The sequence below is a fragment of the Penicillium waksmanii genome (genome assembly GCF_028829765.1).
Source record: "Penicillium waksmanii strain IBT 27052 chromosome Unknown utg000005l:1.0-5232799.0:1.0-5237142.0, whole genome shotgun sequence".
NCBI classification, from domain to species: domain Eukaryota; kingdom Fungi; phylum Ascomycota; class Eurotiomycetes; order Eurotiales; family Aspergillaceae; genus Penicillium; species Penicillium waksmanii.
In genome coordinates, this window is record NW_026643252.1 from 2017623 (window position 1) to 2029257 (window position 11635).

Genomic DNA, 11635 nt, shown 5'->3' on the forward strand with positions numbered 1-11635 from the left:
ACCAAAATAACATGCAAATGATACCTCCCAAATGGTATGCATGATACGGGGGATTCCGTTATTTGCCATAAATTTCGTCAACCGTCTTCTCGAACTTTTGCAGTTCCTCCTTTGTGATGGGATACGTGTATTCCTGTGACGGGAATGCGCGACTCTTGACTTCGTCGCGATACTGTGAAATGCCACGGGCGGCCTCCCCCCCCAGACGTCTGCATACTTCTTCACGAATTTCGGAACAAACCGACCCGGCTGGAAATTGCCAGTCATATCAATCTGCACCAGCACCTGGCCGGAGCAGCCGTTGCCAGCGCCAATCCCGATCGTCGGAACTTTGAGCCTTTGCGTGATAAGAGCGGCTACCTCTGGAGGCATCGCTTCGAGAACAAACATGAATACTCCAGCCTCTTGCATGACCAGCGCGTCTTTCAGGAGCTGCATCGCACTCGTGCACGTCTTACCTTGGACCCGGAAGCCGCCAAGGGCATTTTGACGTTGAGGAGTGAGCCCCACGTGTCCGACGACCGGGATACCAGCCTGTGTTATCCGCTTGATGGTCGGACCCAATTCCTCGCCGCCCTCAATTTTGACTCCCTGTACCCGACCTTCCTTCACGAGACGAAGAGAAGACTCCACCGCTTGTTCGGGGGAGATCTCATAAGACCCCATTGGCAGATCACCCACCTAAGGAGAGAAATACATTGTTAGTCCGTGCTAGTATGAAACCAGGACAAAACCACAAGGCAACTTACAATGAATGCGCTCTTCGCCCCACGGACCACACTCCTACAATGCAAGACCATATCATCCATGTTCACTTCCGTCGTGTTATCCAATCCTAACGCCACCATGCCCAGACTATCACCGACCAATACTACATCCATCCCCGCGACATCAGCAACATGGGCACTGGGGAAATCATGCGCTGTCAACATGGTAATCGGCTCACCCTTCTTATAAAGGGTTTTCAACGTCTGCATGGTGACCTTCTTTCGGGCATTGGGGGTATTCGGCGCGGGATCGGGGGAGTTATAGGAGCTGTATCGGATCTGGGAGCGAAGCGGCGAGGAGGGAGTTGAGAGAGTGGGAGATCGACGAGAGGCTGTGACATTCTTCTGGAAGCGGGGGGTAGTGGCGCGCAGTGCGCTCGAAGCCAGTAGGCATGGGGTCAGGAAGTTGCTTCGTGAGAGCGGCCGTAGGGCCGAAGTAGGGACAGTCATAGTGGCGCCGATCAGATTGATGGAGGTAGCGAGGCAACACGATTGTGAGGGAGGAAGCCCCGGAGGACAGCGGAAAGCGAGAAGATTCAAGCAATACAGCTCAATACAAGCTCACACTTCACACTAAGAGGGTATAACAAGGAAAATCAAAGAAGAAAAACCAAGTTGTAGACTGCTTGTTCGCAGTGCAACGAAGCTCAAGCCAGATGTCACGGCAATGACCTCACAAAATTCCTCGGCACGTGGAAGGAAAGGAAGGGTGGCTTCTGGGGTTCTGGGGTAGATTTCACGTTGTTGCTTCTCTCAATATGAGGGCGTTTATATGAATAAACACCACTTCCATCTGTCCGGGAAGTTCTGGGTTATGCAGCGTAGACGGGAGCATCTCCGCTTAAAAAAAAGAATCTCGAGGTTGAGCTTCGACCCGCCGCGGCATTAAAGATGCCCGCCACTGGATACTGCCAGTACTGCCAATACCGCCAATACCGGGAGTTCGGTTGTTTGCGGTTACTGGTGATCTGCTCTACCTGGTGGGGCGAGACATGGTGGGGTAGTTTGATGCTGAGCATATAGCATACATTGTTCAATCTGTGATGGTTGCATAGCTTTTGGCTATCTATTTCGAAAATATAATGTTTGGATCTAGTTTCTTCGATGAGCTGTGGAAAATCAATAGTACAGTAGACACATACTTAAGTACTGTATCTCCTGTATTCGGCGTAATCGGCTCACCGCTTCCCGAATGCGTGGCCGAGGTAACTGCTGTTTTGGGGTTAGTGCGGGGAGTGCTGAGGACTGCTTGGTATACTTGGGACTTGGGATCTGACTGGAGCATTTGGACTAAGCATTAGGTTATATCGTGTGATAACCGAGGATGAACAGATTCGGCGGGTAAAAACAACAGCCGATGTCGCATAGTTAAAGCTCGTGAGGGGGGGAAATTCCGGCTACAACGGGGAAGAAACAAAAAGTGATTATTGTAGAGTCAATACATTGTAGATACTACTGGAGTGAACGGAACTAAAACCACCACTTGCGCCGGGTATTAAGACCCGAAAGATAAAGGGCACAAAGGACTCCACCGAATGAACAAACAAGAGAAAAACAGGGTAGATGAGCGAACAATTAGGCCCGTAGGCACTTTTGACAGATGAGATCATGTAATAGGATGCAATGCCATGCAATGCAATGCACCACCCCTCCTTGCAGTCATGTCAAACGTCGACAGGAACTGCCCATACACCACGAGGCCACGGTGGACAGTGAGTCTCCAGACATCCGGATAGAAGATCTGCGGAGTGGGGTGTGCGTGGCTTACACCACCGCCTGGGCACCAGAAAAGAAACAAAAGCAAAACAAGGGAAATATGGGTGGGAATCATGATTTGGTAAAGCCTGGCACACCGAGGCATTGTATAAGTGGTTGCGTTTTCCATAACGAATGCGTTCATGCAAAAAATGAGAAGAAAAGGTTGAATAGAAAATACAGTAGGGAGAAAGGTAGTAAAGGAGAAATATGGGCTCAAAGGAATGGACGACCTCACTCAGGGAGGTCAAGAGAGGTTGCTGTATCAGTAAAGTGGCTGCCGTGGCAGTGCTGATGCGAGGTGATAATGAAAACTCCACATAATGCGATGCAGATGTATCGATGCCGTTGGGTATGATGATGCGATCCAAGATTCCACTTCCCTGAGTAGGGAGACGTGGTTAATCCAATGCTAAAATAAGAAATCTCGAGCGTTGGAAAGGAAGACAAAGATGGGAGAAAGGGGCCGGCTGCAGCAAAATGCAACAATAGTCGATGGAGGCTTAGATTCGTATTTTCAAAGGTGAACCATAGTGAATCGACATCGACAAATTAACTTGCGAAAAAAAGATGATAAGCTTCCTTGGGCGGACGTTGGATCTCAAAAAGTGAAGCGTCCAGTTAAAGCCAGTTGGAAGTGTTCTATGCGAATTGGAGGGTATTCGCGTGAGGGTGTGCTCTTCGAAGTCATCAAAACTGATATTCGTCCTTGAGCGGTCGTTGGATTTCGAAGAGTAAGGCGTCCAGTTCGGCCCAGTTGGAGGTGTTCTGTGCAAATCGCCGATGCTTTCGCGTGAGGGTGTGCTCTTCGAAGTCATCAAACTTGTCCCTGCAGTTCTCGCAGTACCCGGGTTTAGGGTCCCGTCGCCGTTGTTCGGGCTTTTTCTGTTGGTTGTCCCGTCGCTCGTCCCGTCGGCGCTTATTGCCAGCTCCTTCCGATTGATTTCCGTCCTCTTCGTGACCGGTCTTTTCAGGGACAGCTGATTTGTTGGACTCGGTTGATTGAGCTCTGGTGGGATTCAGTGACGATCCGTTGCTGGGACGTTGAGGCGCAGCCATCGATCCAGTTAAGATACCACCAGTCCCCTTCTCCAGAACCTTCCGTTTCAGCCCGTGAATTTCTTTACTGAGTCCTGCCTTGGCACCGGGCGCAGCTGCAGTGGAAGAGATCATCTGTGATCGGATAGCGGAAGTGACATTAGATGGTTGGACACCGGATGCCGCAGGCTCACGGCCAGTATAGAAAGGACCAGTACGAGAGAAATGAGGAGGGATGAAGCTTTCTGAGCTCTTCCTTTCATGGCTTTCTTCGAATGAAGGCTTGGCTGGGATTTCGACTTGAGTTGAAGGCTTGAAATGCTCCTCAATTGACGTCTGTGGCTTGGAGACTTCTGTAGATGTTTTGGTGTCAACGGGCGTTTCGTTAGTAGGGACAGGTTGAGGCTGGGTCTCCTCAACATTCTGTCGAGTGGCCTTCTTCTCCTTCTGAGCTTGACGCATGCGGTGTCGATCATATTCTTTGCGGCTGGGAGGCTCATCGATAAAAGGACACTTGCCCAGAGGAGCACTTCGAAACTGGGGCCAAGATCCATCCTGGCGTTTGGCTACACGCGAATATTCTCGAACCATGACCGGCTTAGTCTTCTCGTTCATGTCGTGGATGTAAATAAAAGGCCCCTTGAACATCAGCATTTCCATAGACGCCAAAGGATCGCGGTCCGATGGCCCATTCAACATTTCTTGGCGAAGGACGCGTGAGAGGTCATTATCACCCTTGCCATGTGAAGCATGGCCACCGGCAGCTTTGCTTCGCGATACAGCATCATGCTGACCAGCAAGCTCATTGTCATTGATCGTCGTGATCATTCGTTGCAACTTCTCCAGTGCCCAGATCTTCATTCCCATCTGTCGAGCTCTTTGCAGGACATCCATGTTTCCTTGATCCCGGCGTCCAGCACTCTTGTCCAGTAACGATGGGTTGACGGTCTGAACATGGACATCACCACTGGCTTCTGGTGTAGCTGTGGACTCTTCGGTTGGGCTCGTGACGGCTTCGGCAGGGATGGGACGAGAGGTGACGACATGGGTGACTAGTCGTGAAAAGAACTTCTCCTCGCGCTATAAATGAATGTTAGCAATTAGTCCGAACAAAAGCAAAGACGTTCATCAATTCCATAACAGGACGAAATGGCACAACATCTTTAGACGCGATGCATTTTCGGACGGGAGGGAGTCGCTTACAGCTCCAAGTGCAACAACCTGACGCGAGAACTTTCGGCGAACATCTTCCGGGATACTATCGAAATAGAAGACAAACTGCGGGAAAGCCTTGCGGTAATGTCGTTGCCATTGACGAATGTTATCCAGTGTATCCGCGGATGGCCTCTCGCCTTTGGTTCCCTTCACGACCGGCTGCCGTTCCCGATCTCTCGCCGCAACGAGCTTCTTCTCAAACGCGCTGGGGTTGGCATTGTTGGATCGGCGAGCAAAGAGCCTAGACTCAGTGCTTTGTTGAACCATAGATCTACTCCGCGAGGGAGACCGAGTCTCTTGCTCCGCGACATCCATCACTTGCTTCTTGGGCGGAGGCTGGCCGTATGGAATCTCGATTTGGGTCGACCGGGCTCGTTTGGCAGGCAGGAGCCCGGTCCTATGGGGAGAATTGGTTGCATTCGGCACGTTGGCGAGAGGGCGTCGAGTCGACATGTTCAGGGAGGTTTGGGGGGAGGGGGGCACGAATACAGCGGCCATATGGACACGATATCTCTGCTTAACAGATCAAGCGTATCGATAGCTTCGATTCTGCACAGCTGGGGTCAAGCTGTTAGAGAGGGGTATTCGAGTTCGAGCACGCGACGTGCTACACGTCCTTAGCTAGTCCCGACAGTGACTTTAGAGGGAGAACTGCATGGTAGCACAGAGAACGGACGAATTCGAACTGGAGGGAGAATTCAATTTCACCACGAGGGAGGACAGAGAAGTTGAGGTTGAGGTAGTGAAATTGGGGTTGAAGAAGGAAGAGGTCGAAGGGCAAAATGGGTGTGGTGGAGACCCGCTCCGTTTGTTTTGCCTGCGCCGGGACAACCAACAGGGTCGCGCGAAGCATGAACATCAACATTACATTCCTACGGGCGCGACGTGCCGGGCATTTCTTGGATTTCTAATGCTTATTTGATTTTCGACTCTATATTTCTTTGAGAAATTCAAAAATTCCTTGTTCTTCCTTTTCCTCGTCTATTTTGATCATCGCAACAAAGAAATAATACCAACCACCGGCCAACCACCGGCCAACCACCGGCCAACCACCATGCAAAGTAACAGCCCCCACGTCACGTCGAGCGGGGGGAGGAGGCTGGAGAAGTATTGTACATTTGGTTTCAAGAGGGTATCTGACAGCTACTATACATATGTTGATACTTCTAACTACGCAGTGCTTCAATATCATCAACCTAGTACTCGAGTTAGCCCCTCATTCATACAACTTAGATCTAAACAAACTTACCTCTTTGACAGCCTCGGGAGTCAAAACAATGGGGTGCTCATCTCCAACGCAGACACTGTCTTCAATGCGAATGCCAATACCACGGAAATGCTCTGGCCATCGCTCATCGTTCGGTACATAAATACCACTGTAGTCGATTAGTGACACGGTACTATACTGGGATAAATGGTAGAGGGGACTTGCGGTTCAATAGTAATACACTGTCCAGCCTTCAGGTTATATCCCCGGGAGTATCCGGGGCAATCATGTACATCGAGGCCAATATAATGACCCAAGTGGTGGGGGAAGAGAGTGTTGATAGCCTGTTCTAGTGTCAGCCGTGGCCCCCTCGTCATAGTTTATGGGGATACTACATACGGTGCCAGACATGTCAAACCCAAGCTGCTTAAGCTGGTCCTTGAGTCCGTTCTCGGCAATGCCGTGAATTTTGTCCAAGGAGAGATTGGCATTCTCACGGCAAAGAGCCAGGCTGGTGCGGTGCACGTTGAGCACTGCATTATACAAGTCCCGCTGGGGATCAGTAAACTTGCCGTTGACGGGCCAAGTTCTTGTGATATCGGAAATATAGCCACCAAGTTCCTAAAATCCTGTCAGAATTTCTATTTCGCATTTCCTCATCTGATAGAGGAAAGCCGGGGTTGTCGGGTACTTACACCACCACCGTCAACAAGAATGAGATCTCCGTCCCTAATTAATATTCGTTAGTTATATCGCATAATCGCAAAGCGAGACAGAGACATACCGCAGAGCATCGTCGTTTCTCGTGTAATGGATACTCAGTGCATTCTGTTTCCATTAGCATGTGTTTATCCTTGCAAAAGTCCCTAGCATCGCATACCTGTCCGCCCGCAACGACAGGAACAAAAGCGCTCCCGTCACAGCCGTTCACCTTGAACTGATATTCCAGATACGACATCAAAGCTTTCTCAGTAGCGAAAGTCTGACGCATCGAGTCCGTGAATGAGCGCCCAGCGGCCTGTCCCAGCATGCGCATATGTACCACCTCGTTCTCGCTCTTGAAGGCCCGCATCTCGTTAAGGATCGACTTGAGAGGTTTGACCTTGCGGTGATCCACGAACTTCTTCAGCTTCTCTGACGCAACGGTCGGTCCGTAGAGATATCGGTGCAGGGAAGACTTCGCGTTGTCGAGTGAGGGTATGTCCGAGTAGACCTCTGAGGCGCCGGTCACAATTCTGGGGAGAATGTCTCCGATATTTTCGATATTCCCTGTCTGTATACCCAGTTTGTTAGCCTTGTTTTCGTCCATTTTGTTTGATTGTGCCTGTGACTATGCGACGTGCAGAACCCACCTCATCTGCGTTGAAGACGTCCACGGCAGCCTGTGTGCCAGACCGCGCACCATCCCAGAGTTCAGCTCGAGCGTCCTTCTCCCTCACGTAGAGGTGGAAGGTGTGATTATCCCCGGATCCATCGTTTCCAATTACTGCAAGTGCGTTGGGCTCGTTGAATCCTACTCTATGGTCAAAATGATTTCCTCTGACGACTTTCGCGCTTGATTGTACCCACCTGTAAGGTAGAAGAAATTGGACTCCTGTCGGTACTCATTAAAGATCCCCGGCGCGCGATACTTCACTTCGGACGCGGCGAGAATAGCGACGGCGCCCTTGGGGAGCTTGTTGGCGAGGCGCGACCGACGCTGGGCATATTCGAGTGCGGTGATTCCCGGCGTAACTATAATTTTTGGGGAGTCAGTCCAATCCTTCGCAGTGATTTAGACAGATCCAAAACAGCAAGTATATGCACATACGTTCACCGGGATCGAGAAGGTGGGGGTGTGTCTCGTGCAAAGGCTGGCCGAACTTGAGGTCCGCGGCGAAGACGGACTCCGAGGTAGCGTAAGTCCTGGACGAGCGCGAAGGGGCACGAAGGAAGTTGTGACGCTGCGGTTGTGTCAGGCTGAGCAGACTCGGGCGAGACGAAGGGCGCAGGCGAGCGCATCGGGCGAGTGACCTGCATGCCATTGCGATCTGTATATCCGTCCAGGTTACGGAGGTGACCGGTGATAACGATAGCTTGCTGGAGGTGGTTCCAATTGATCGAAATGGCCCCCGTCGGCGGTGTGGACCAATCACCAGCAAAGCGTTGCAATCATAGCAGTACTTATCGTCTGTCCCTCACCATCATCTTGGATCTACCAGAGTTCCCAGGTCTACGCCCTTCAGCACAGAATTCACCGATCATTACCTCTTCGAGGCCATCATGTCATGTATATAGTTTCAAATTCTCGGGCGAATACCCATCTTCCAGTCAATCTGCTCCAGGGCTCTGGCGCAACCTTTTCCTGGTTTAGTCAAGGCTCGCGGCCAATCGCCGTTGACGCTGGCACGGATGGACCTACTCGAATAGGCGGGCTAAAGCGCGTCGTATTCAGTTAGGAATGATGATAGAAGACTGTGGCACTGGTAAATTGGATATCCAGCTGCCCTGGTGGTCAAGGAGCTGCGGCTCAATAGATATATAAACGAGTATCTCCCATTTTCGCTGCTAGTACCCTCAAGAGACCTACCAACCTTGGAACAAAACAACATCAACTCAAACCACCTAGAACCGCAGACTCCCTATTAGTTCAATAATTCCAAGGTAGAAGCAAAATGGGAAGAACCCTCACCTACCCCAAACGGTCGTCGAACACCGTCAACCGATATAAGCACCGCGGTATGCCTTCCAAGGTTGCTATAAGATTCACACCCTTACGAAGCCCCAGTACTGAGGTCCTAGTACTAATCGTGAACTGCCCTTCCAGCTACATATGACCTTGGTCCAATCCACGCCATCATCAATGCCTCCCCAGTGCTCCATGTCTCCTTTAATCCAGGTCCGGACGACCCTTTCCCCACCATCTTGCCAATGATCGGTCAAATGGGTTCCTTCGAGTACCCCTCCGCGACCATTGACGAACCACTGGAATGCTATCTCCACGGCTACGTCAGCTCGCGCATAATGAATCTCGCCCGCGCCTCTGACGACGACGGTCTACCCATTTGCGTGGCAACGAGCCAGGTCGATGGTCTAATTCTATCTCTGACGCCCAACTCGCATAGCTACAACTACCGCTCCGCCGTCCTGCACGGCTACGCCAACCTCGTCACAGATGAACAGGAGAAACTATGGGCCATGAAGATGATTACGAACTCCGTTCTCGACAATCGCTGGGATAACTCCCGCGTTCCTCCCGACAAGGCGGAGATGTCATCCACTGTTATCCTGAAGGTCAAGGTGATGGATGGCAGCGGCAAGATTCGCGATGGCGGCGTCTCGGATGAGCGCAAGGATACCGAGGATCCGCAGGTCACTGGTCGTATTTGGACGGGCGTTGTGCCTGTCTGGCAGACATTTGGCACGCCGGTCCCTAGTGGTGATGGTAAACTTGCGGAGGTTCCCGAGCATATCACCTCTTACATTGAGACTAAGAATAAGCAGAATCAGGCTTTGGCAGAGAGCGCTGTTGTTGTTAAGCTGCCACCTGAGGAGCAGCACTAGGATTATACAAGCTATGATAGATGAATATGATAGCCGATTTATGTCTATTTTTGATGCCAAGTAGATGTTCAACGCTGTGTGGACTACTAGTACATAGTACTAGTAACTTCCGTAGAAGGTCCATCCATGAAGGGCCCAAGACAGCCTGGAACTACAAGTACTAGGGCTGAAAATACAGTTACATTCTTTCACCTGATCGCTGTGTGACTCACTTCTTCGAGCAGTTGTACTGATGGTCTCTTTGTTGACACTTAGGTTGGTCACGTGTGAGCCTTTCTTTGAAGTGATTCCAAAGAATCAACCCAGTGCAGGATCCATTTAATTGAAAGAAAAAAAAAATAGACAGGCCAGAATAACGCAAGTACGACATTATGTAGTAGTACTTCTTGTACTTGGGAAATTCTAAATTCTTTGAGGGGCCCCGCTGAGATCGGCGAGCCCCACGCCATTTTCTCCAACAAAAGTTGGGGAACTCAGCTCTTCATATACTTACCTCCATCAGCATTTTGCTTTCATCATCATCATTCTCGTCCTCCCTTCCTCGTCATGGCCTCAACTACCAAACAGGCTGCCCGTGCCGCTCTTCCTTTGACCGATCGCGAGTCGTTTGCTGCTCATTTAAAGACATGTCGGCGTATCGTCGCTTTGGTGGGTGCTGGTCTCTCTGCAGCCTCGGGTCTACCAACTTTCCGCGGTGCTGGAGGACTCTGGCGTACCCACGATGCAACCGATCTAGCGACTCCAGAAGCATTTGACGAAAACCCGGACCTAGTTTGGCAGTTCTACAGCTTTCGTCGACACATGGCGTTGAAAGCAGCCCCGAATAAGGGACACTATGCGTTGGCGGAGTTGTCGCGAAAGAACAGAGACTTCATTACCCTCTCTCAGAATGTTGACGGTAAGATCCTTGGATAGATTTTAATTTCCCAATTCTGTGGTCTTGCGAAACTGTCGTTTAACGTGATTATCATGTCGGGGGGGTTCAGGTCTATCGCAGCGAGCACAACACCCTTCTGAACAACTACATCTACTACACGGCTCACTTTTCAATATCAAATGCACTGATTTCTACTGCAAATACACCCGCGAGGATTTTACTGACCCTATTGTTCCCGCTTTGGCCATTCCCAAGAAGTCATCGCTCAAGAATAATGAAAAGAAAGAAGAAAAGGTGGTGGCACAGCAAACGGATAAACCAGATGACGATCAAGAGAAGAAGACTGAAGAGGACCAGAAGGTGGGCGATGAGAAGAAGGAGTGCAAGGAAGAGAACAAGGATGAGTCCGATGAAGAGATTGACATCTCCGACATCAGCAATCATATCCCCAATATCTCGAATGAAGAGCTGCCCCAATGCCCCGATTGCAAGGGTCTTCTCCGACCCGGAGTAGTCTGGTTTGGAGAGCCCCTGCCCACCACTACGCTGGAAACGGTTGAGAACTGGATGGGCTCCGAGTCCATTGACCTGATGCTCGTCATTGGCACGAGCGCTCAGGTATACCCAGCTGCGGACTACGTTGATGAAGCCCGTGACCAGGGAGCACGAGTTGCCGTGATCAATATGGAGCCCTACTCCCCAAAAAATCCGCGGGCGGTGCCGCTTCAAGAAACTGATTGGTTTTTCGAGGGTGATGCGAGTGTCATCCTCCCAGATATTTTGAAGGGCGTGATTGGTGAGATTTGATCGGGATGCCGCATGGCATGGCGTTGCACTTGGCTTCTTTATTGGAAATTTTCATAAATGAATAATAGCATTGGAGATTTTGAAGGTTCCTATGCTATGCAGTGTAAAATTAAATCAAAGCAAGTGCTTTGCCTAGGTACCATGATAGTGATGTATGATTTTCTTTGGAGTACTAAAGGTAGATACAGTGTACCACTTGATAACTAGACAGAACCATCCCATGCAGTCACGCTGGACAATCACCACTTCCAAGATTCATTACCAGGCCAACCACGGACGTAAAGCAGCCGAATCTTCAATTTTCAACCAGGCGAGTCCTCGAGATCCTCATTTGTTGTTCCAAGGTTGCCTCGGACTGTTTGCCTGTCCTTTGTTTGATCTTGTTGTGGCCTCAGGCAGAGACCGTTGCTGGGGAATCCGCCGGGC

The 11635-nt window shown here is 50.5% G+C and overlaps 5 protein-coding genes across 5 annotated transcripts; 2 read left to right on the plus strand and 3 right to left on the minus strand.

Moving 5' to 3' along the window:
• Positions 1 to 58: 58 nt before the first annotated feature.
• N7481_005655 (3-methyl-2-oxobutanoate hydroxymethyltransferase ECM31) lies at positions 59 to 1217 on the minus strand (the record flags this gene model as incomplete). The annotated part of the gene is made up of 3 exons (XM_057264874.1): positions 59 to 154; positions 208 to 681; positions 750 to 1217. 3 exons carry the CDS (start codon positions 1215 to 1217, stop codon positions 59 to 61), a joined length of 1038 nt encoding a protein of 345 aa, XP_057122594.1.
• Positions 1218 to 3212: 1995 nt separating this feature from the next.
• On the minus strand, positions 3213 to 5273 carry N7481_005656 (protein serine/threonine kinase activating protein nimO; the record flags this gene model as incomplete). The annotated part of the gene is made up of 2 exons (XM_057264875.1): positions 3213 to 4640; positions 4764 to 5273. 2 exons carry the CDS (start codon positions 5271 to 5273, stop codon positions 3213 to 3215), a joined length of 1938 nt encoding a protein of 645 aa, XP_057122595.1.
• A 668-nt stretch (positions 5274 to 5941) lies between these two features.
• On the minus strand, positions 5942 to 8006 carry N7481_005657 (aminopeptidase P family protein; the record flags this gene model as incomplete). Its single annotated transcript, XM_057264876.1, has 10 exons — positions 5942 to 5971; positions 6025 to 6180; positions 6204 to 6326; positions 6382 to 6603; positions 6678 to 6711; positions 6767 to 6810; positions 6863 to 7255; positions 7335 to 7495; positions 7552 to 7716; positions 7793 to 8006. The coding sequence occupies 10 exons, from the start codon at positions 8004 to 8006 to the stop codon at positions 5942 to 5944; spliced, it is 1542 nt and encodes a 513-aa protein (XP_057122596.1).
• A 630-nt stretch (positions 8007 to 8636) lies between these two features.
• Positions 8637 to 9525, plus strand: N7481_005658 (pyridoxamine 5'-phosphate oxidase family protein; the record flags this gene model as incomplete). Its single annotated transcript, XM_057264877.1, has 2 exons — positions 8637 to 8700; positions 8789 to 9525. The coding sequence occupies 2 exons, from the start codon at positions 8637 to 8639 to the stop codon at positions 9523 to 9525; spliced, it is 801 nt and encodes a 266-aa protein (XP_057122597.1).
• Positions 9526 to 10071: 546 nt separating this feature from the next.
• On the plus strand, positions 10072 to 11209 carry N7481_005659 (SIR2 family NAD-dependent protein deacylase; the record flags this gene model as incomplete). Its single annotated transcript, XM_057264878.1, has 2 exons — positions 10072 to 10423; positions 10512 to 11209. The coding sequence occupies 2 exons, from the start codon at positions 10072 to 10074 to the stop codon at positions 11207 to 11209; spliced, it is 1050 nt and encodes a 349-aa protein (XP_057122598.1).
• Positions 11210 to 11635: the final 426 nt, after the last annotated feature.